Source organism: Chiloscyllium plagiosum, chromosome 16, assembly GCF_004010195.1.
Source record: "Chiloscyllium plagiosum isolate BGI_BamShark_2017 chromosome 16, ASM401019v2, whole genome shotgun sequence".
Classification (NCBI taxonomy): domain Eukaryota; kingdom Metazoa; phylum Chordata; class Chondrichthyes; order Orectolobiformes; family Hemiscylliidae; genus Chiloscyllium; species Chiloscyllium plagiosum.
This window is the reverse complement of record NC_057725.1, coordinates 23,828,541-23,854,472: the sequence shown is the minus strand read 5'-3', so window position 1 is coordinate 23,854,472 and position 25,932 is coordinate 23,828,541. Positions and strand designations below refer to the sequence as shown.

The 25,932-nt window shown below is 38.3% G+C and overlaps 1 protein-coding gene across 2 annotated transcripts in view; it reads right to left on the bottom strand.

Annotated features, from left to right (window-relative positions):
* Window positions 1-3,422: 3,422 nt before the first annotated feature.
* The window catches only part of elp4 (elongator acetyltransferase complex subunit 4), a 274,712-nt gene continuing 252,202 nt past the window's right edge, over window positions 3,423-25,932 (bottom strand). For both annotated transcript variants that reach the window (XM_043705557.1, XM_043705559.1), the window contains one exon: window positions 3,423-4,053. In XM_043705557.1, coding sequence (XP_043561492.1) covers window positions 3,922-4,053 — 132 coding nt within the window. In that variant the 3' untranslated portion in view covers window positions 3,423-3,921. The remainder of the gene's footprint in view (window positions 4,054-25,932) is intronic.

Sequence of the window (25,932 nt, the reverse complement as noted above, 5' to 3'; positions counted from 1 at the left end):
CCAGCTGTTTACATTATGTCAAATAATGTTGGAGAAATAGACAAGCAAAGCTTTTATGGAGATAAGAAGTAAGGTTTATGGTTCTTAATTGCTTGAAAAGCTGGCTTTTTAAAGGAGTATGAGTGCTTCTGTGCTGGTGGTAGACAAAACAAACTTTTCTGGAATTGATTTTCGTTTTCATAGACCTTGATGTTCATTAAGGAAGGAACTTCAGAAGTTGCAAGGTTGTCTCTCCATCATGGAGTAGAAATTCTTTGGAACCCGATTATGCTTCCAACTACCTCATAAACCCTGAAAAGCAGAACTGTGGCCTCTTTCCAAAACCTTAGGTCCAGCTTAATTTCAAACTAAACTGGATACTTTCCATCAGTTTACAGCTGTCAACAATTCGATTTTGTAAACAAGAAACCAAGTGAACTGTGAGAAATCATCAAATTCTATCCTTTATTTTTAGGCCTTTGGCCAATAGTATCTCTGAGTCATATAGATCTAAAGTGTAGAAAGAAGCCCCTCAGCCCATTGTATAATGCTATTCAAAATCAACCACCAACTATTTGAATCCTATTTTCGGACACTTGGGCCTTGGCACTGCAAGTGTACATCTAAGTGCTTCTTAAATGGAAAAAGATTTCAGCCTCTACTGGTCTTATAGGTAGTGAGTTCCAGATTCTCGCCACCCTCTGGGTGAAAATGATTTTCTTCACATTTCGTTTGGACTTTCTGCCTCTTATCTTAAATTTATGCCTCCTATTCATTGATTCCTCCATCAAGGAGTAAGGTTTCTTCTTATCTATGCTCCTCAGAATTTTATACATCTCAAATCCCCTCTCAATCTCCTGGGCTTTAAGGAAAGCAACCCAATCTATTCAATCTCTCTTCATAACTGAAACTCTCCAGTCCAGGTAACCTCCTCGTAAATCTTTGCTGGACCCACTCCAGAGTGCCTATCACATCCCTCCTGTAATGTGTATTCCAGAAATGCACACAATATTCTAGTTGGAAGCTTAATAAACATTCTAAAAAGTTCCACATAACCTCTCTGCTCCTAAATGCTATGCCTTGACGAATAAAGCCAAGTATACTATATGCCTTGTTAATCACTTTATTCAACTGTCCTGATGCCTTAACGGATTGAAGTACATACCCACCAATGTCCCTCTGACATCCTTTCTGCTTTCCAGGGTCCTACCATTCATCACGTATTCCCATGCCTTGTTTGTCCTTCCCAGGTTCACCATCTCTCATTTATATGGACTGAATTCCATTTGCCACTATCAGCCCATCTGATCTGCTCATCTATTTCCTCTTGTAGTCTAAGACTATCCTCCTCATTATTTACTACCTCACCAATTTTGTACTGTCTGCAAATATACTGACCAACCCTCCTACATTTAAATCTAAATCATTTATGTAATCCACAAAGAGGAAGCACCCCACACTGACCCCCGTGGGACCTAACTGGACACAGACTTCCAGTCAGAGAAACACCCAATCATTCTCTGCTTCCTGCCACTATTCTTCTATTGCCTTTTTCTCTAAAACCAAAATACTCTCCATAGAAACTGCTGCCTTTTGTATTTTGTAATTTCAGTATATCTGTGCTGAAATTAAGGAGACATAGTTCCAATTTTGATTCCAGCTTGAGTATTAAGCAGTTTTTTTCCATTTGTTTTATGAACAGGTTTAGTTTTATAATAAACAGATTGAGTTTGTTATAGAGGACTGGTTAAAATTTCTATTATTTGGGTTATACTGCAAAAACAGAGAAATTGGTTATGTTGGAGATTGAATCAACACATTTATGTACACAATGGTATGATGGGTAGAGTAGCAGGGCTTGATTGTTCCCGATTGTCACAATTATAACATTCGGTTACTTCAAAGGACAGGTAAAAGTCAAATACTTTGCTGTGGGTTTGAAGTCATAGATAGTGTACCCAGAATAATGATGATAGTTTTCTTTCCATGAAGCGACATTTGTGAACTTGAGTTTTTAAAAATTCTATTTTTTTTCATAAGGATGGCAGCCCTTATTAAGAGACCAGCAGAGCACCCAAACCTTCAAATCAAGGAAGCTGTCAAAAGAGACATAAAATCCCATAATACTAGTCATGACAAGTGCAAAACGTTAGCTGACAATCAAACGTAAAAGGTAACACCAACTGTGGGCAGGTGTTCACTGCCACATTGACATGTTTTCAGAAGCTCCAAAGCAGATAGCAGTCTTGCAAACAAGACAGCAACACAAAGACGAGATCATCCTATACATCTTTTTTTCCATTATCTTTATCTATCAAATACACATCTTGAAATTCACTTTGAGAAAGGTTTTCCACTGCTTGTCTTCCAAGCCTTTCTGCCCTCTGTGTGCTTGAAAATGTAGTTAGTTCCTTTAATACCATCATGGCTTTACCTCTCTCTCTGTTTATCATCGCTTGCAGTCTTACAACCCTCTGAAGTCTCAACACTCCTCCAAATCTGGTCTGACAAAAATCTTGGTTTTATTTTAGTTTAACCATTGACAGTCAGTCTTTTTTAGCTACTGAAGCTCATGGACTCGTAAAAGCAAAACACTGCAGATGCTAGATCTGAATTAAAAATAGAGAATGTTGCAGAAACTCAGCAGGTCTGGCAGAATTTCTGGTAAGAGAACAGAATTACTGTTTTCAGTCTGATAAGAAACTGCCTCAGAATCCTGAAGAAGTCATTGCAATGTTAAACATCATCTGTTTTCCCCGTGTACTTACTGCACAGAAGATGACCATTCTGACCATCATATCTGCACCAGTTGACAAAGATCTGACTGCACTAATCCCATTTTGTAGCTCTTGGCCCATCGCCCTTTAAACTATGGCAGTGCAAGTGAACATCTAAGTATTGCTTAAATGTTGAGAGTTTCTGATTCAATTACTTTTTCAGACAAGGACTTCCAGACTCCCATCACCCTCTGGGTGGAGAGTGCTCTGGAATTTCCTTTTGAAATTCTTCTGGCCCCTCTCTTCTCCATTCAGGCGTTTTTTCAAAGTCCTACTTCTTTGGCCTAGCTTTGACCGGCAATTTACTTCCGTGATCCTATGCCAAACTATGTCCAATATTCCTGTGAAATGCCTAAGGTTGTTACTTTACGTTAAGGATTCAATTTGTTATTTTGAATTCAATTTTTTCAGATGTAGTGTTAGTCAGAAAGTTGTAGAAATTATCTTTATGCTTAGGATGGATCCATTTTATTGCTATAAACAAATATTTAGAAACAGCGTACTTTATTCTATTTAAGCTTTTTTCACAAAAGGGAACTTGGAATGATTCATGCCTTGTCACATTTCTCAGAATTTCTGGCAGAATTTCTGGTAAGAGAACAGAATTACTGTTTTCAGTCTGATAAGAAACTGCCTCAGAATCCTGAAGAAGTCACAAAAGGGAACTTGGAATGATTCATGCCTTGTCACATTTCTCAGAATTCTCATTCATGTGGAATGAATTACATTGCTATGTAGGTAAAGGTGACAACTATATTTTTAAAATGGAGGCAGAAGCAAAGTACATTCTTGTAGAAGATTATTAAACCAAATATGCAAATTAGATTCCTTGAATCTTTTCTTCAATCCATTGAGTGGGGAATAAATATCTTTATTGTTTAGCTTTGTTCTTTTTTCCTGCAAATATTATGTGAATAGAATTAAACAATACAAAATTTACTGTTTAGTCAACTTATTATCACAGCGCAAAAATCAAATTATAATGTAAGAAAAAGTACATTCCAAAGATAAACCATCTTTTTAAAATTATTTTTTGTTGAGTGATTCACACTTCTGCTTGGTATGTGGACAAATATATTTATTGCTTTTATATACACACCAATGATTTGTAATCACGCTTTGCAATAGGATGAGAATTCAGAATGAAATGGTTAAATAAAAGTCACTAGAAGTCCAGGTGCTCCTTGCCTCTGGCTGCACCACCACATCCTGTGCTCAGCAGTTTGGCTGATTCTGCCAGATTCTGTTTGCTTGATCGGCTCACTGTGTCTGACAAGTCTGGAGGCAAATGCAGTCTCTATTAAAGGGAGAGAGAGAGAGAGAGAGAGAGAAAGAAAAGCAAATTCAATGTGTCTTCAAAGAATATCTCAGGATAAAGTATATAAATTGCAAATAAAAATATATACTCTTTTTAATTGTGATGGAAATGAGAATTCAACTGCACCCAGAAACAGTACATCAACATGTTAATATTGTCTCTTTTAAAAAGGGAAAGGTGATGAATACATCTTGAGTCAAATGAATATTCAATGTTCAAGCAAATTTGCTTTACGTGGGAATGCATGGTACAGGACAAGATATGCTTTAAGTAAGGCTTATTTCAACTCAAAGTGTGTTATGCATTAATTGTTTTATGGATTTATTAACAATACTAATAAATCTTACAGGTTTTTTTTGTTAAGCAGGAACAAGGACAGCTAGAGATGAAAGGAATGGGAATAACGCTTCGATCTCAAGCACACCTTTTGCTATGCAAGAACTCCAGGGTATTTCTCATATCCTGGATTACCATTTGTGCAGGAAGTATTGTCAGTTGCAGCTTGAGCTCCTGTTTTTGAATTGGTAAGTGCATTCAGGGATATCATGTTGTAGTTGTACAGGACATTGGTTAGGCCACTTTTGGAATACTGCATGCAATTCTGATCTCCTTGTCATAGGGAGGATATTGTGAAACTTGAAATGGTTCAGAAAAGATTCATGAGGGTGTTTCCAGGTTTGGAGGGGGTGGGGTTAGAGTTATAGGTAGAGGCTGAATAGGCTGGGGCTATTTTCCCTGGTGTGTCAGAGGCTGCGGTGTGACCTTATAGAGGTATTTGAAATCATGAGGGGCATGGATAGGGTGAATAGACAAGGTCTTTTCCCTGGGGTAGGGGAGTCCAAAGCTAGAGGGCATAGATTTCAGGTGAAAGGGAAAAGATTTAAAAGGGGCCTAAGGGACAACTTTATCATGGAGAGGGTGGTACGTGTATGGAATGAGCTGCCAGAGGAAGTGATGGAGGCTGGTACAAATGCAGCATTTAAAAGGCACCTGGATGGGCATATGAATAGGAAAGGTTTAGAGGGACATGAGCCAAATGCCAACAAAAGGGTCTGTTTCCATGTTGTACAGCTCTATGACTCTAAGGAAAAGGTAGGAGATGGCACTAAGTGAGATGCTCTTTTGGAGAGCTGCACATACATGGAGGCCCTATCCTTCTGTGCTGCCACAGTTTTGTGATTCTAGTTCTGTGGTTTAGCCATACTCTCTAATTTTAATGAGGACTTTTTCTACAGCACCTTTTACTTCTTTAGGATGCTCCGATGTACTTTGCAACAACGTAGAAAATAAAGCCATCAATTCGCACACCAAAAGCTCCCACAAATAGCAATTAAAGAGTGGTGCTTGATGGACTTTCAAGAAAATACTCTTCTTCTGTGTGATCTTTTAAGTTCACTTAAAGGGAAAATGGGCTGCAGTTTAACTTCCTTTCCAAAATTGCAGAAGTCCTCTGGTGTAGCACTAGAGTGCCAGCCCAAATTTATGAGCAGAATCTGGGGAGGGAAACCTGAATTTGCGATCTTCCGTGTCAGATGTGATAGTGGTACTGACTTGAGTCACAGCTGACCCTGTGAATGAAGTTGCAAAACACTTCTTGCAAAGCAAAAGAATGATCTGCCAAGGTAACAAATTTGTGTGATTGCAATTTTGTTGCTAAACAAGTCTTAAGTTAATCATGATAAAGTCAGGATTGTTTTAAAACTTCGGCTTACATGAAAACTTCAGGCCATGTAACAGTGAATGCAGCAATTAAAGTCATCTCATATTTATAACACAACACCCATTTAAGTCGCTTGTGCCAGATACTATTCTCTGGCTGAGAATACTAATGGATGACATAATCCCAGGCCTCTGCTGGTAGCATACAGAGAAGGAGAGGTGAGGAACCTGTGGTGAGCCATCTATCAATATTCCCTTCTTCCACATTCTTCATCCCCAGTAGCACAAGTGAAATGTAAATGCTCCATATGGAAAGTTGTAGATATGAACTGAAGCTTAACACTTGGTTGCATGGCATCTAGCCATTTCCTCTCCTTCCCAAAAATAAATCTGCATAGAATTCAACCACTCAGACTATATAATGTTTAGATTTTTCAAATCCTGTGAAATGACAAAAAAAATCATGAGATTTCTTCAGATTGTTGCCTGAAAAATTTAGCAATCCATCATTATTTTTACCAAATGGATTTTCAGAGAAAAGCAAAGAAAAAAAATTTCAAAAGTCTTGGATGTGATGTGTAATTCTATTTACAGTAGCAACTTGCACTTATAAAGTACTTTTAAGAACAGTAAATGAAGGTGCTTCAGTGGTGTAATCAGAGAAGTTAGGACACTGAATCTTAGCACGGAGATAGAATTGCTGTCTATACTGGTCGAGTACTGATATCCATTTACTGGTGCTATTAGGAATTGACTAAAAAAGAACACTCAAACTGCAATTGTGGGCAATTAAATAAGTGATTTTCAGCTTGTTGGTTCTATGTATTTACAGATTTACAAATCATTTTACAATATCCTTCTACCTGGTTGATGCTCATTTATTATGTACAGAGAAATTTAGTGACAAACTTACCAAATTAAAATAGAGTTGCCTGGCCGCAGAAACAAAGGTACTGGCAATTAATCAATATTTCACACATTACAAAAGCTGGATTGTTACTTACAGATGGGAGAACACAGCCTAAAGTTAATTGATCTGGCTATTATTTGATGCATTGGCATTTATTACTAGGACTTTTGCAGACAGAATTCATCCAGGAAATGTTGAGAAGGACTCTCTCAGATGTTTCTCAGGGAAACAGCTGGACCAGCATTTCAGTTATCACACTGGACCTCAAAGAGTTTTCTCAGAAAGGCAGGGGATAAGCTGAGTAGGTTCTCTCACAGCTGAACCCCAACTGAATTCTTACCAACCTGAAAATAGCATCAGCTTTTGAAAGTCACGAATTTTAATAAGTGAGACATGCAGAAAATCCAGCTGTTAACTGAAACCATGTGACTTCCAATAAATCTGGCAGTTATCAACCATGGCTATTTACCTAACTTAAACCCTGTCAATTCTAACAAGTAGTTTTAATATAAAATGTCACAAATGTCACCTGCTGTTCAAAAAAAGTTCAGGTATCTTTGTGGCCTTTCCAAATGAAACACTACTTAGAATCCTTTCAATACGGTTCTTCAAAAGACATATTAATAATGAGCCATCTTTATAACATGCCAAAGCTGACTCTATGGATGAGGGTGCTAAATGGTGATTTGTAGAGGAAAATTTTTGACAGACTCTCAAGAAAACAACGTGGATCCAGAAGAAAATAACCAAACAAAAGGAACTGTACATAAAAACTGCTTTACTAAATACTGCATATTTTCAAATACATGTTACGTTATAGTCAGTGCATATGTAGGCTTTGCACATTTATCTAGAGCTCCAAGCATTTTGTTGTCTTGATGCTTATTCATATTTATGCCTCACAAACCTGACTGAGTTTTTGAAGAAGTAAAAAAGATGATTGATGAGGGCAGAGCGGTAGATGTGATCTATATGGACTTCAGTAAGGTGTTCAACAAGCTGCCCCATGGGAGACTGATTAGCAAGGTTAGATCTCATGGAGTACAGGGAGAACTAGCCATTTGGTTACAGAACTGGCTCTTAAGGTCGAAGATAGAGGCTGGTGGTGGAGGTTTGTTTTTCAGACTGGAGGCCTGTGACCAGTGGAGTGCCACAAGGATCGGTGCTGGGTCCACTACTTTTCATCATTTATATAAATGATTTGGATGTAAGCATAAGAGGTACAGTTAGTAAGTTTGCAGATGACACCATAATTGGAGGCACAGTGGACAGCGAAGAAGGTTACCTCAGATTACAACAGGATCTTGATCAGGTGGGCCAATGGGCTGAGGAGTGGCAGATGGAGTTTAATTTAGATAAATGCAAGGTGCTGCATTTTTGGAAAGCGAATCTTAGCAGGACTTATACACTTAGTAGTAAAGTCCTAGGTTGTGTTTTTGAACAAAGAGACTTTGGAGTGCAAGTTCATAGCTCCTTGAAAGTAGAGTTGCAGGTAGATAGGATAGTGAAGAAGGCATTCAGTATGCTTTTCTTTATTGGTAAGAGCACTGAGTACAGGAGTTGGGAGATCATGTTGCGGATGCACAGGACATTGATTAGGCCACTTTTGGATTACTGGTGCAATTCTGGTCTACTTCCTATCGTAAGGATGTTGTGGAACTTGAAGGCGTTCAGAAAAAATGTACAAGGATGTTGCCAGGGTTGGAGGATTTGAATAGGGAGAGGTTGAATAGGCTAGGGCTGTTTTCACGGAGTGTCGGAGGCTGAGGGGTGTCCACATAGAGGTTTATAATATCATGAGGGACATGGATAGGGTAAATAGACAAAGTCTTTTCCCTGGGTGGGGGAGTTCAGAACTAGAGGGCATAGGTTTAGAATGAGGAGAAAGATATAAAAGAGACCTTAGGGACAACATTTTCATGCAGAGGGTGGTGCGTTTGTCGAAACGGCCAGAGGAAGTGGTGGAGGCTGGTACAACTGCAACATTTAAAAGGCATCTGGATGGGTATATGAATAGGAAGGGTTTGGAGGGATATGGGCCGGATGCTGGCAGGTGGGACTAGATTGGGTTGGGATATCTAGCCAGCATGGATGAGTTGGACTGAAGAGTCTGTTTCCATGCTGTCCATCTCTATGGCTCTATATTCTACTACCTTTTCTAATAACCATTGTGAATGGATCCATGAACCTAGAAAATTGCTGGCATTTTCTGTTAACCTAAACACATGCTGTCTTACCTTAAAAGCACATTATGATCAAAATCTCACAAGGTCACCCTGATAAACAGATGTATTGATAACAAAATGTTTTAATGAGAAGATGTTTCATGTAAAGATTACTTTATCTTAAGCCTGAGCTTCATCCTGCTTCTCATATTATATGAACATTCAAGAGAGAACTGAAGATACATTTCTGGGACATGGTAAGGAGCAAGAACTGGAATTCAATTGATAGCGTTACCAAAGAAAAATCTGGCACAGACATAAAGGTTTCTTCACATGATACACCATTTTGTGATTACGAAGGAACACCGTAAAGTGCTATCTTTAGAATTAATTACTCTGAACGATGGCTGTTTCTGGGTAAACAAAGATGCAATTTTGCACAATGCGAAGCTCAACACTTAGTTAACTTTTTTTTGATGTTGGTTGAGGGCGGAATTTTGGTTGGAGAAGGAAATGTTTCTCTGCTCAACTTTGAACACTGTCATATCTTACCAGTTTGCTGACGACTAAATTTTGAAAAGAATTTTGGTTTATTACCTTAAGTCAAAGGATCATTTGTAACAATGCAGTACAGTCCCTTAGTTTTGCAGTGATGTATTTATAATAACCTGGAGGAGGGGAACTGACAAAGTTCTGACTGAGAAGCGCGAGTTCCACAACTGACCAATGCTATATTTTTCTCAGTTTATTCACCTTCCTTTAAAACAACACACATTTTTCATAGTAACATCATTGGTCTAATTTAGATTGTTGGTACCAACATAGTACACTCAAATGCTCTCCAGGAATCAGTTCCATAGGTTTATATAGTGAACACAGCATAAAAAATCCACTTCAAATGTTATGCCTCAATGAAACTTAGTCGACAATGTTGATTATATCTATGTCTTTGTCGTTATTAAATATCAACAGTATTACACTCATCAGTTGCACTGGTATTAAATGCTTCCAGTAGGGACATAATTGTGAATTTCAATTTTCCTTGGCAACAGACAATGTGTAAAATGTAGTATTACTCATGTTGGTATACCTTTAATTAGCTATCAATGTAAAGTATACCCTGTAGTACATCCTCTTACATGTTATGGAAAAGAATCCATACTTCAAGGAAATGGCCAAAGAATTGCTTGTCGCTACACTCTTCGACACCTACACAGAATACCCTTCATAATTATTCAACAATATTCATGAAGGTATGCCTGAGACTGGAAACTGAATGTGTTGAAATGGTTAAGGAATAATCATTGACCTGATCATGTTTGAGACCCCGGCAGTGTGGAGTGACATGGCACTTTATTCTCTTGATAAGGCCTGAACAGGCCTGTAATTAGTGGGAGAATCCACTGGAAATACTTGATCTTTTTGAGCTTCCCCAAAGACCCACAAGTGAAAGAATGCATTGCCTAAACGTTGATTTTTATCTCATGTTCAATAAAAACATTCTGTCATGTTCTCATTGTCTAAATTCCAAGCATTTTCTGTTTACAAAAACAGAGGGACAGCAATTTGATAAGTTGATATTCAAGATCACTTGACCACCAGCCTCAGGCATAAGTCAATTACTATACTCTACTCGTATGACTGAAAGACACACATTGCTAAACTTATCAATTATTATCATTCCATATCTGATTAATTTTCAACAATGATTTAATACGTATTGCATTACTTCCTAACAGGCAGCAAACTAAAATTCAAGCTCACAGTTGGTCAGCTTTATGTTTCTATCATACTTCGATTCACATTACACTTTTCACTTTCAGGACCTTGCTGTCTGCTGTTGTAGATTATTTATATACACCTCTTTTCCTGATAAAATCCACAATGAAACTAGGTTCACAAGTTCCACCAGGATACATAATGTAACATTTAAGGTAGCAAATTGGAGCTCTTGGATTTGGAAGAAACTTAAATTGGAATTACATTCCACTAAACTAGAACAAAACCTTCAATGTAATGAAGAGATGTGACTGTTCCAATGGTTCTCCTCAATCACCTTTTCGTATCCTATTTTATGTGATGGCTGTATTGGCTATAGCCTAGAAGTCAACATTTTGACTATTATGTCCTCTTTCTCTGATATTTGGTAGATTTATAAATGAGGATTACTACAGACAATTCACAGCTCTGTTCATGATGTCATTGGAAAAGCAACTTTAGGCAAAACGCCTGCCTTGTGCCTTCTTCCTACCAGCAATTCTTAAACATAAAAGACAACATAAGCAACTTCAAGAGCTGTGAATAATTTACACATTTGAAATAAAAGACGATTATGCATTTACAGTTGGGTTGTTTTTTCAAAGGACTTAACACATTTCATAGATGAGTTCAGAATTTGTTTCTTCAGCATCACAACCCTTAAAACAATAGACTATAGCAATACTGCTACATATAGATTATTCTCTGCAAAATTGTTAGAAGGCGTGAAGCATCATAAAACCAATTTCATCTGTACGTCACTATTTATTGTGTTCTGAAAATTGTTTGAATTCTAGAAACTGACCAATGCTTGTTCTTCTAAGCACCACCTTGGATTAATTTGTAAATCAGTCAAGCATAATATGTGAACTTGCAACCTTTCAACAAAGTCAATAGTCTCCTGCTTCAGGTCACATGTTTAACATTTTTGTGGAAGTGCTCATGAAAGAACAGCTGAACTGAGATTATGCTTCATACAAATCAGATGATGAGACTGGATTTCAAAAAGGCACCAAATCAGGATCATTCCTTTCAGTAGTGAGATTCTGTATTATTTCTAGATCTTTATTGTCCTAGGTAGACTGGAGTGCAAATGCCAAATCATTAACAAGAACTTATTGTGCATTAAATAAGCACAACTGTGATTTAGAGTCAAGTTACATATGTTACATATAAAGTAAAAGTTAATCCAGGATGCCGGTAAACTTATAGTGTAACTGTATAATCAAGATGGATTTGGAACATTATTTCAAACTGAGTAAAAATTGCAGGAGCTCAGGGAATTGATTGAAAAAAGTCTAAAGGTGTATTTGAGATTGAAGTTCAGAAGCTCTTCTCATGGACTGATTTGAACATGGATTGATCTTCTGGGCAGGGTAGTGGAGCCACAACCCTAAAATCATTTAGGAAATCAATGGGTACTCCGAAGGGGAATCATATTTTGGACATAAAATGTGCTATATTGGCTTTGTAATTCATTTCAAACTTGTAATGTGAATAATAACATAAAACAAGTGAAACTGACTGAACTATCGTAAAGGTTGGGAGATTTAAAATGCAAGTGAGTTACATCCAAAACTACTCATGCTGTGTTTGCATTGATCTCTCTGTTCATTCAGACATAATTTTGTGTGGACCAGGCCCTGTTCAGAACACTGGCTACAGCCTGGGTTGTTATTGGCTGTAATTGCAACTATAAGTTTTTTTTGGATCAGAAAGGCTCTTCAAATTATCTTAATTTTCTCACATGTATCAGAAAATGTAAAGAGATCTTAAGAAACCATGCAGCTTGAGTGTTAGTTCATGAACCATTTTATGGTTGTGATTATGGACATTAATTTCAGTGGAAACTGGAGCTGTAACTTAACCATCATTATTTCACAAAGCAGCTACACTATCCCATTTTTGAACAGTAGCCAGAGTTTACATTTCTGAATTAGGCATTTGCCATAAAAATATTTTTGACTGAAATGCATTGCTTAAAATTTGATTACAATTGCAGGACCTGGGGGTGGGGGGGCTGGGGTATTGTTGAATATAATGAAATGCATAAAGAGTTTGAGCAATTCTAAACCTAACAAATGTTCAACTGTGACTCATTTCTTATCCTAATTAAAAATAGGTAATGTGGACCTATAATCTACTGCTTTCATTCACCCTGTCACAGGGCAGCAGATAACACTTCCTGTAAGGTGGAAGGGCTTGCAAAGAGATGGATAAAATAAAATACACTGGACAAAAATAAAATTTAAAATCTTGTAAGATTAATTACTACATTTGCAGTCCTTAAGTCTATGCAGAATAAGAAGTGCTTACCCATGAAGTAGTTTACACTTGGTACATCCTGTACCATTTTATCTAAATAATAACCCATGGATGAGGATGGAACCACAACTTTGGATGGGATGTGAATTCACCCAGTTGGCCAAAAACCACATCATCCTTTTTGATGCAACTAAATTTTGAAATTCTGGGGTGTGAAATAGCTCTCATAACCCATGTTACTGATCTTAGTTTAGTTTTAGATTTTCTCAAATTAGAAGTTCATAAAAACAGCAACTATTCTGGCTTTCAAATGACCTTCATTTGAAGAGATTAGCTTTTACTTCAACACAGTGGTGCCAGTATCAAAGCAAGATAAAATAAAGTAATGGTTAAAGAATAAGCAAGGTGTGTATAGGTTACTTCTGGGGAATGAGGTAATAATATAGAACTTACATTAAGTCAAATGAATTTGGCTGGAACCTAAAGCATAAAAGCCCATCAACATTACAAAATCCAATGAATTCAGGAGATCATATTTTATCTCATCATTAACTTCAAGTGTTTTGTTAAAATCACACACTTAAATGATATGCATAGACTTCTTCAATTTTCTCATATAACCGTCAACCAGAGGTAATATTCCAAAATGCCCAACTTTGCTGTGGAATGCTGAAGACCAAGATAATTGTAAAAATGCAATATTTGGGTGAATAAGAACTAAAGGCACAATGGAAGAACAAAAACTCACAAACAATCATAATCCCCTTTCAGATACTGCAAGGAATTGCTTTTTAGCATTTTGGATGGTATCGCACTCTGGCAGAAGATTGCAAAAACTACTGGTGCAAGTCAGGAGTACAATTGACATGTTACAGCCAATGGCTTGAAATATAGTGTGTAATAGTTCAGTGGGAAGCAGTATTTCTGCTATTGCATGTATGCATACATGTATGCGATTGTGTAGCAACCTTAAAGATATGGTGCAAGCCTTTTTCTGTGTTAAACACCTTGCATGTACAGGTCCATGTCCAACGGTACAGTGTGCTGAAAAATGAGCCATATATAACAATATTTTCGAAGGAACTTTGACAAGAAATATATTGCAACAAAGACGACAGCGAGTCCTTACTTATGGAAGTGAGATCAGAAAAATCAAAGCTTTTGAAGGGCAAATACAAAACTATTAAGGTACAATCATCTCCAGTAAGTCTGAGGAAAGTTGAAAACTGAGCTGGCCATTTCAACTCTAGGCTAAGTACTCTGCATTAAATCTTTCAGTGTTGCAGAAAATTGCTCAGTTCCAAAGATGGATCTATCATCATTGCTCAGAACAGAAAATTAAAGGAAACAAAATAATGTTAATCATTAAATTTGAAGAGTTAAGTATAAAGGGGTAAAAACTGTATTCAGTTAGAAATAATGTGTAGTCAACAAAGAAAAACAAGTGGTTCCTTCAGCACATTAGCCATAAACCCATATTTCTTTTCCAATTCTGTTTCTGTAGGTGGGTTACACACAAACACATTCGATAATTAATTTATATTCTAAGAATTCCAATAAAGCCCTAAGATAATTTCTGACAAACCATTTATAATTCTGCAACTGGATAATAAATAGTAAAATGAAAATAAAGTTATTTACCTGGATGTGAGCAATGAAAATAAAGTTATTTACCTGGATGTGAGCAATGGGTTTGTTGGTAGTGTCAGAATGTGCAAGCTTTTGATGGAGAACTCAGCACAGCATTCGTAAAACCAAATACATTGGCTAGGTATTCACATGGCTCTCCAAGAACACTTTGGGATGTTTTAAAAAAAAAATTAATGAATATGTTGCACATAACCAGGAATAAACGGGTAGTCGCACATTCATTTGGATGATTGGTCGAAGAACACATGACTGTGCTCAAATTGTGGAGATATATGAATAAAAAAAATCTCAAAAAACCCTTTAGCAATCTGACTAATTTAAATGTTTTCAGCAGAGCTGGCATTTGCCCAGAGGTAATATGAAGACAGAGAGGCAGTGCAAAACACTACAGAAAATGCATATAAATGGTGCTTTCAGTTTTAATAGGTTGAACTGAAATGTTGAAGACCCACACTTTTTGACAGGATGCCTACAATAAGATTTCCAAGCTTTTTGATGGTAAACTGAACTTTAGTACAATACAGAGGTATGAGCAGATAGAATTTTTATTATGCTGAAACACTAGTTTTTGCTTTAATATTTTATGCACAAAGTTCACAAACTGAAATGACTGTTTTTCAGCAAATTATGTGTGTGTTATAAAAAGATTTTGAAAAAAATTCAAGGAGGTTGCTGATATAGGTAGTTTGCGAGAGTTAGGAAAAATGGATTAAAACATGGGAAAATGTAAAGTTTTTCACTTTGGCAAGATCAATAAGCAAGTAAATAATTACTTAAATAGAGATCAGCTGCAGAATTCTGAGATGCAGAGGGATCTAGGGGTGCTTCAGTACAGAGATCACTGCATGCACAGTGAATTAATAAGGCGGCTAACGGAATGCACTCTTTTACTGCGAGAGGATTAGAACAAAGAAGAATGAATGTTATGCTTCAGTTAAACAGGGCATTGGTGAGACCACATCTTGATTACTATGTACAATTTTAGGCTCTTGATGTAAGGAAAGATGCAAATGCTTTTTAGGCAGGTCATAGGAAGTTTACTGGAAAGACATTTGGAATCAGCAGGTTGTTATATGAGGAATTGTTGGACCGACTGGGCTTGTTTCTCCTAGAGTTTAGGAGAGTGAGGAGTAGCTTGATTAATATATGTAAGGTCCCAAATGGTCTTGATTAGATTGATATGGAAAGAATGTTTCTTCTTGGGGATGATCCTGTAGGACTTGTATTGGGGTGGGGGGATGTTCTGTGCACAGTTTATAAATTAGGGGTTGCCCTTTTCAGGAAGAGATGAAAATTCCTTGCTCTCAGAAGGCTGAGCATCTTTGAACTCTGCCTCAGAAGGCCAAGGGTGCAGGTTCACTCAATATTTTTAAGGCAGTGGCAAATAGATTCTGGTTACACAAGGGTTATAGGGAGCAGATAGGTAGAGAATGTAGAATTCCAAGCAGAAACAGATCAGCCATAGTCTTATTGAATGGCATAAAAGGTTTGATGGGCTAAGTAGCCTATTTCTGCTGCTAGCTCAGATGCAGTTAAGAACTTGACAGAAGAAATCCTTGTGGCAATCCTCAAGAAGGAAAAATAATGTCTACAATAATAAAGTTAAAAATCACACAACACCAGGTTATCATCCAACAGGTTTATTCTGAAGCAGTAGCTTTTGGAATGCTGCTCCTTCATCAGGTAGTTGTGTAGCAGGATCATAAGACGCAGAATTTATAGCAAAAGATGACGGTGTCATGCAACTGAAACTATATATTGAACAAACCTAGAACCTAACAGCAATCGAGGAATAGCACTCCGAAAGCTTCCTAATAAACCTGCTATAACCTGTGATTTTTAATTTTGTCGACCCCAGTCCAACAGTGGCACCTCCACATCATAATATAGTAAAAGCATTTCAGACCTTGTAAGAAACGTGTTTGAGGAAACAGGAGAGTTAGCAAGTCCCTGCACAAGGAGAATGAGCAGCTCCAAAGCCGATACAGGCTGCATTGCGAGACAGTGACCTGTCAAGTGGTCTCAGTCAGAGTTCAGCAATGAACAAAAAAAATTAATGGTTCCATGAATAAAATTTAAAATCTCTGATTTTTCTTGATCGAGAAACTTTAAAGTGGTACAGTAAACCAGCCTGGAAAAGCAAAAATTTAAGAAATTACTTAGCTCAGTTCCACCATTGCTGACATAATGGACAGCATGAGGCAGAGCTACAGAAATGGAAATAAAAGCCTAAGAAATAATCCAAGTTGCAGATCAGGTGATACTGCACAGCCAGAAAGTGTCAGAGACTTTATTGAAACTGTGGAAAACAAAGGAGGACCTTCATAACAACCACAAAAATAGCAGGTATCATTTGCTTAAACCACTTGGAGCGGACCCATTCTGTAAAACCATGATTAATCTGAGAATCCTTTATTAAAGCTGTGAACAGCACAGTTTATTTAATGATGCTATGAAAAAGGCAGGAATTCTCAATTTTATAACTGAGTAGTGAAAATCTTCCATTTTAGCTGATAAATGTTGGTAAACTCTTTGATACAGCAGCAAAGAGCAGTTAAACTACTATTACAGCGAAGGAACATCACCTTAAACAGATAAAATATTTAATCACATTAGGAAGACATGGCATCAGAGATAACATTACCAGGAAGATGTAAAACTTGGAGATGACCCAAATATAACAGAGAATTGGACATCTTGGACATAATACTTTCTGAGGGATACAGAATAGCTTCCAAATTAGGTATAAAATAAGAAGCTGAACAAATAAATACACAAATATTTTGGAGTAAAGGTGATGATATTACATCTCCCTAAAGAGTATAAGAAACAAAACACACTATTGAAGTGTTATTGAAAATTTACAATTTACAATTACTTCAACTTCAGTACTAATAAAATGCTTGGAAGAGCAAGATGTAATAGAAGAGATCTGCACCAAGGATATCCAGAGATAATTTCATTAATGATTTCTCTAGATTCATGAATGAATGCAACTTTGGTGACTTAAAGTCAGAATCCGTAAGTGACACACTTGTTGTAGGATTTACTGATGAATCTTTGTCAGGTTTAATCAAAAGAAGATCTGACTTTAGAGAAAGCCATTTAGACAGCAAGTGAAGCAGAAATTCGTAAGATACACAAATCAGCTCTCAGAGTACAAGATCACCACTGGCACAGAGGACAAGCATAGTTCATACAACTCTTACAATATAAAAACACAAGCGACTCACAAAAGAAATCAGTATGATAGTAGGACAGGCATCAAAGTTAGAGCTGTGTAGCAAATAAACTTCATAGATATATATAATGTCCAACTATCAAAAGTGAATTCCTCACTTGCTATTTCCAGACAATGTGCAAGAGGACACATTTCAGAAGAGCAAGGAATTAATTTGCAATCTACAGAGGTAATGAGCCAGAACAATCTACAATAGAAGAAAAATGTATTGAGATGAAATAGGTGATTAACACCTTACGTTTATGTCAATGGTTATCTCATGCATTTCACGTTAGATTCAGAGCTAGAGTCACTGTATTATCAAACAATGATCCATGGTTGGTAAAACACTTAATTACAGCCAATGGCAGTTGGCTATATGGTCCAACAGACATAGGAGTTGAAGTTAAAGGTTTCATTACAAGCAAATCTCCATTAAAGAGCTGCCAAATAGTGGAACATCTACACATAATTCACCATCAGGCATTCTCACTCTTTGCTGTCTTGATCTCAGTCTTATTCAAATGATCAAAGAAGCTAAACAGCAAAAGCCAAGAAGTCTTTTTGAATATGAACATCCTAACTTATTTAAAGGTTAGATAATCTGAATATTGAATAAAGCATTCCACTGAAGGAAGATGCTTAACCCTTATGTCTCCATATACCTAGGAAGAACTTGCATCCTTTCATGAAGCAGGTTAGGGAACAATTTGCAGAAATGATAAGAATGGACATCATTTTTTTAGTCATAAGATCAAAGTAGTGATGGCCAACAATGATTGTTGTATCCAAGCCTAAGTCTACAGTTCAAATTTGGGTTTGCCTAACCAAGGCAGTAGTGAGAGACATCTTCGCAATGTTTATGATTGATGAGAGACCAGCTAAACTATCCACAGTTTTAATGAGATCATCACAGAGTCATATGTCAAACTGATGACACACACTGATATATTGGGAAAAGATAAGAGCATGATAAGAGATGCATACAGTCCTAAACTGCTTGGAGGCACTCAACAACAATTTTCCAAGAAAGCTATATGGTTCCCGGGCACATGGTTATAGTGAAGGTATATGGCAGATTTTCAGAAGACAAAACCTATTATGGAATTTCTCACTCTTAAAAAGTCAGTCCAGGATCTATAAAGGTTCTTCAAGTTGGCAAAAAATAACCCATTTGGCAACTATGATACAGACCTTGAGATAACTCAAGGACAGACAAGGATGATATTGGAACTCGATCTGGAGAATGCTTTTCAGATATCAAGGAAGTGGATCTAGGACATCTACTTAAGTGGATGTTTTCTTGTACTTTAGTGTGCCCTTTCCAACCATCAGATGCTTCAGTTACAGGCTCATGAGCAATGTCCTTCCAGGAGGAACCAGATATGTGTCTCAATCAGTCTATTCTCCAACATTATGCATTATCATCCATGACTGATTGATGGGGATGAATCCAACTGAGAATTTTATAACGCAAAGGGAACTACAGATCTCTATCAGAAAGACAATAAAAGTTAGTGCCCCTCCATCAAGCAAACTACTAGCCTTTCAAATCCAAATGGAATGAGTTCCAGCAGAACAGAGAAACTACCAGATTGCCTACATTTGTGAAGTCAGTGTTTAGGGATTGGATGGGATAGTGGTAATTGTATGCAATGTATAATAAATAAAAAGCTTGGAATGTAATGTTGTATATGGGTCTGAAAAGGTTAATACTAAAGCATGTCTTAAGCAGCACTTAAAGTCATAGAGTAATAGTTCAGCATGGAAACAGACCCTTCGGTCCAACCCGTCCATGCCGACCAGATATCCCAACCCAATCTAGTCCCACCTGCCAGCACTCGGCCCATATCCCTCCAAACCCTTCCTATTCATATACCCATCCAGATGCCTATTAAATGTTGCAATTGTATTAGCCTCCACCACTTCCGCTGGCAGCTCATTCCATACATGTACCACCCGCTGTGTGAAAAAGTTGCCTCTTAGGTCTCTTTTATATCTTTCCCCTCTCACCCTAAACCTATGCCCTCTAGTTCTGGACTCCTCCACCCCAAGGAAGATACTTTGTCTATTTATCTTATCCATACCCCTCATGATTTTATAGACCTCTATAAGGTCATCCTTCAGTCTCAAATGCTCCAGGGAAAACAGCCCCAACCTATTCAACCTCTGCCTACAGGTCAAATCCTCCAACCCTGGCAACATCCTTGTAAATCCTTTCTGGACCCTTTCAAGTTTCACAACATCCTTCAATAGGAAGGAGACCAGAATCGCATGCAATATTTCAAAAGTGGCATAACCAATGTCCTATACGGCCGAAATATGACCTCCCAACTCCTGTACTCAATACGCTGACCAATGATGTCTAATTGATTTGTGGGCAGAACAGCTTAGGACTTTTAAGGACTGAACCTCACATCCAGTCCTCCCCAAAATCACTGTCTTTAAAGTCAACATAATCTCCAGCTAACTTGCAACCTACAACAAACTATATCTTATTAACTACAAGAGGTTCTAGTTAGAGTGGGTAGTGGTTTCTTTCTACCATCGGCTTAATGTTCCCTCCACTTAAAGAGGATGATGGTAACTATCTCCATGAGCAGTATAGTGAGTTGACATGTCAATACTGCAGTGGCAGGGTAAAATCAGATACAAAGAAAATGGGAATTATAACACAGCGTGTTCTCGAACTTGTGGGCAATCTCTGAGGTGCATATTTTCCCTTTTCCACTGGCAATTTAAATCTGGCTCCAAGTAAAGGCAATCTCCAGGTCATTAGCAACAGTGATGCCAAACAGCAGCGTCAGCAGCCAATCACATTGAAATATTTACACCACCAAACAAGGAAAATAAAAACATGAACAACTTGTAAATTAAAGTAACAATCAGTATGATTGGAAAAGTTCAATGCTTCTCAAAGGTGGTTCTTGAAGTGATCAGTGCGATGGTCCAAGATGCAAGTCACTAATGTGTGATGCCATGACTGGAGGTATGCAAAGAAAAGGCCAAAATACTCATGCATAATATTATACAATCAGACTTGGCTCCTATGTGAGCAGCATGAATTCTCCTAAGAGTGAGAAATAAGTAGTGTAATTTTATAAGCAAGAATTATACTACTTTTACAACATACAATTTCAATATTCATTTATAATTCTTTGGGGCTGAAGGTCTTCCAACTTGGAAGCAGATATTACCTCAGTGTGGTTTTGTTAAATTGTCATTCTCCTTATTAAGGGGTAGCATCAAAATTGAGGTGTGGGCTACGATTGCAGTGTTTTTGCTGTCCCTAAGTGATCCACAGACAAAAATGCTTGAGAACCACTGGATTAAGATCAAGGTTAGTACAAGGGCTAGATTTGAAACAAAGTTAGAAATATCTGGAGTTTTCAGGGCCAGTGATTCTGATCAATAACAATTATGATTTTGGTACATACTATTAAGGCTTTTACAGTGAAACTGGATTAACAGTTAAAGAATGGAAATTCTCATCAGTTAGGCAGCGGCACAATAGCTAAGTGGTTAGTACTCTGGCCTCATAGACCAGGGACTCATGCTCAATACCAGCCTTGGGTGATTGCTGGTGAAGAATTTGCATGTTCTCCCCATGTCTGCGTGGATTTCCTCTGAACGCTCCGGTTTCCTCACTAAGTCCAAAGATGTGCAGGTTAGGTGAATTGGCCATGCTAAATTGCTCATAGTGTTCAGGGATGTGTAGGATAGGTGTATTAGTCAGGATAAATGCAGAGTAAGAGGGTAAGGGAATGGGTCTGGTGGGTTATTCTTCCAATAGTCGGTGTGGACTTGTTGGGCTGAATGGCTTGTTTCTGTACTGCATGGATTCTATGTGCAGGCAAGGTGGATTAGCCGGGATAAATGCAGGGTTATGGGGATACGGTGGGATGCTCTGCAGAGGGTCGGAGCAGAGTCCATGGGCCAAGTGGCCTCTATCTGCACTGTAAGGATTCTATGATCAAAACTTTCCCAATGGTTGAGTCTTGAGGGAGTCCAGAAGTACATTTGGAGGAATGCAGAGTCAATACTTCTGGATTTCCACGTTTTTCCACATATGCGCAGAATCAAAGTTGTTGAGAGTTTCAGAGAAGTAATGATGACAAACATTGACACTTTAGCTGTCCTTGCTGCTGCAAAATTCGGTTTGCCATCTGGTTTTTCACAACATGTAATGTATTTCTTGTTGTGTACAATGGCAAGAAAGTAACTGTGCCAAAAGAAATGACAACTTACATTTATGAAAATAAAATCTGAACTAGTATCACGTGGACTGCATGGAACTGTAGAAACACTGAGAAATTTCAGCCTCCTGAAGACCAACAACATGATGCCTTAATATTATGGACCAATCAAGATACTTGATGTGCATAACAAAAAAGGTTGTGAAGAGACTCATTTAAACCCAGGCAGATGCCAGGAATAGGATGGAGTTGGCACTTAAAGAACAGAATATGGAGGAGGTACAGAACACAATGGCTTTAATCTTTTACATATTTAGTTGAAGAAAATTTCTGCTCTCTAGTACGGTGGGTGAAGAAAACAATTTGATAATTTAGTGACAGTGAAGCAGTTGAGAGAGATGGTGGTGAAGTGGAGCTGGGTGCTATCAGCCTACATATGAAACATGAAGTACCATGTCCATCATTTTTGATAGTAGTTGACAAATTTGCAACTTGTCTTGCTGTTACTAGTGTGTTTTCTATTTGTTCGTAGTAGGAAATGTCTAATCAAGGAATGTCTGCAGTAAACTAATTTGCCAAAGGTAATCTAGAGAGCCCATCAGCATTCCAATATAAGTTGGACTCTTGATACTTCATTACGTAAGTGTGAGCTGATAGCAACATCATGCAGCTTTGCATTTGATTTGCTGCTAGAGAAGGTATCCCTGTATGAGGCCCAAATATTGCGGTCAATGATCTGTGGTGTGTTAGTAGGGTAACTTCTGGGCATACAGGCATCCGTGGAATTGTCTAGTGCCAAAGATGATTCCTACAGCTTCTTTCTCTATTTGTGCATAGCTCATTTCTGCTTTGTTTAGTGATCTTGATGCAAAAGCTATTGGCTTCTCATACCATTGCATAATTTGTAAGGAATAACTTCTCCCACTCCGTATGATGATGTATTGCATGCTAACTGCAACAGTAACTTTGAGTCAACATGGGTCAGGACTTCTGACATTAATAAGGCCTTTCTGAATTGTGTAAAAGCTTTCAATTGATCTTCCCATTTCCAATTCTTGTTCTGGAATAATAAAATGTGCAATAACTTGAGTATGGTTGTAAGACTTGTGACAAATCTGCCATGGTAATTTTTAGCAAATTCAAAAATGATTGTAATTGGTTTACATTTTCGGGACTGGTACCTCAGTTATGGCTTTTACTTTTGAAAGTGATTTGTGTCGTCCCTTAACATTAATGATATGGCTTAAATATTCAATGGAAGATTTTAAAAGTTCATGTCTGTCTTTCCTTGTGCTTAGGCCATAATCTCCAAGTCTCTGCTGAGTGGCATCTAAATTGTGGAGATGCTCATTTTCATTTCTCCTTGTAAGTAAAATATTATATAGATAACACTGGACTCCTTCCAATCCATTTAAAATCTGATCCATGGCACATTGGAATAATGCAGGTGCAGATATCATTCAAAATGGAAGACACTTCTATTTGAATAGTCCTTTATGTTTTACAATTATCATGTGTTTCTGTGACTCAGAAGCTACATTTACCTGGGAAACCTTTAAATGTAGCTTTAAAGGTTTCCCAGTATAGGTTCTCAGTCTAGCTGAGGCCTTGTGTAAACTTCAGGATTGGAGTCCAGAGTAAATTTTGTTAAAGATTGGTTCATGCTCGGAGAGGTTGAATTGCACTTCTTTAATTTACAATCTGTGAAACTGGGGTGAATATAGGCAATTAACTACTTTTCAAACTCTTCCTTCTCACTACCTAAAGAAACATAACAACCCAAAATTAGTTGTAAAGATAATGGAGAGTTTACACCTGTCTGTATTGGTGTGCAAAAAAAGTTAGCAACCTATGAAGTATTTTATCATCTGTGTTTTGGGGTTTGGTGAACACTGTCTTCTGTTTGAGAGGGGTGGGGGAGTGCTGTCTGTAATTTGGCACAGGGAGTGACAGTGATCACAGTCCATGCTTGGGGGTGTGGAGGAGAGCACTCTGCGTAGTTTGGGGAAATGGGATGGTGAGCACTGTCTGTGGTCCAGGAGGAATGGGGTGAGTGGAAGGTGAGCACTGTTCGAGATGGAGGTGGTGGTAGTAGTGGTGGTGGAAGAGAGGGGTCAAGAGTTGAGGAGGACATGGGAGCACTGTCTGAGGAGCGGAGATGGTACACATTCTTTTCCTTTGACTCTCTAGCTTAATTAATTAGTTTTACATAGCTGGTCTAAAGCTTGCTGAACAGAGAATTCAAAGTAACTCTGTATAAAAAGTTGGGGGAGTGTAGAGCAAACAGATAAATTCTCAGCCATTCTGGCCAACCACAGAGCAGGGCAAAACTGACAATCATAAATTTAAACTTCCCACACTTATGTACTTCCTTAGGGTTCTGAGGTGGATCAGTCACATGAGTTAGTGGTCTCTTCAAATATTGGAAGATTTGCACTTCTGTAAGCTCAGTTGCAAAACAAAAAATGCAGTTACAATTGTCCACTTATTAACCTCAGGTGAATTGACTGGGTTAGGAACTAAGTATCGCAATGTCCCAGATTGTTCATGAATATGTGGAAGCAATTCCACTAAGATTTTTTTATTCTGCTTTATATATCACCTCCCAGTGAGATAAAGATATGGTATTAACCTGAGTTTTTGAACATCTCTTGAGATGCAACTTGCATTACAGAACTCCTTTTATTAGTTGTAAGCGCTCACCCTCAATTTAGCTGTACAGAGTAACAATTTAAATGTTCTGATGTTACTGATCAAGTGCCATGGATTTACTGCTAATTGTGTTGTGTTAAATCATTTATTAGATGCTGTATGTCAAAGTTGTATAGAATCCTTTTCATTCACACAATTTCAAAATGGGCGGTAAAAAGCCTTAGTAACTCTGGCATCATCTTTGTTTGTCTCATTCCTGATGAAGGACTCATGCCCGAAATATCGATTCTCCTGCTCCTCGGATGCTGCCTGACTGGCTGTGCTTTTCCAGTACCATACTCTTCAACTCTGATCGCCAGCATCTGCAGTCCTCACTTTCTCCTAGTTGATTATAACCTTACTGGGAAGCATCTTCCAAGGATGCTTACCTTGAAGAAGTTATCCTCCTTTCTCTACAAGGATCTCAGTGAGGATCTCTATCTCTCACTGCACCCCCTCAGGTCATGTCCTCAGCCTGAAGCTCTTCAGCCATGTCCTGAAGCAGATTCACTACCACAGCCACAGCTCCTTCCTCAATGCCTGCCTACGGAACCGAATGATCCCATAGGGACTCCGGACTACACTCAGACCATCACAATTTGGACCTAACCAGGACAGCCAGTACCTACATCAAATCCAAAGCCTCCAGAAACCATTTCCCTTCCAGATCTTCTGCTCTATGCTAGCAGCAAAGCACTGCCACCTACTCTCCCTGCAGTCAGCCCAGCTCCAGCTCAGGGCCACACTATCCCAGATCTGCAAAGGACTCTTGCTGTTCTTCATCCTTAGAAGAATCCACACACTGAAAAAACACTTTTTTCTACACCATATCGGATATCAAAAACTCTAAGTACAACAAACTTTCATGCATCCACCTCAATGCTCGGGATTCCTAGACCATGCCAGGAGCAGACTCACTACCACAGCCACATCTCCTGGCATGCGGAACTGCTTGGACGCCATCAACCACACGACTGCTCCAGTCACCATCACCATCACCATCGTGAATGATGACATCACCTCTACCCTGTCACCCCACAGACTGCAGCCACTGCTGACTATGCCGCCTCCGCGATTGCTGGCCACACAGCCGCCTCTGCAATTGCTGGCCAGACAACCACCTCCGTGACCGTGTCAAGATCCACCACTGCCACGACTGGTGCAAGATCCACTGCTGGCAAAACCAATGCAAGGCCTAACCAGCACGTCACTTCTACCCCCGTTGTTGCCGCTGCAGCTACTTCTGCCCCCACCGTTGTCATTCACCTGAACACAGCCGATGACATCATCTACGTCATGCGTTCAGTCACTTCTGCCCCCGTGGATCTCACAGGCACCATGTCC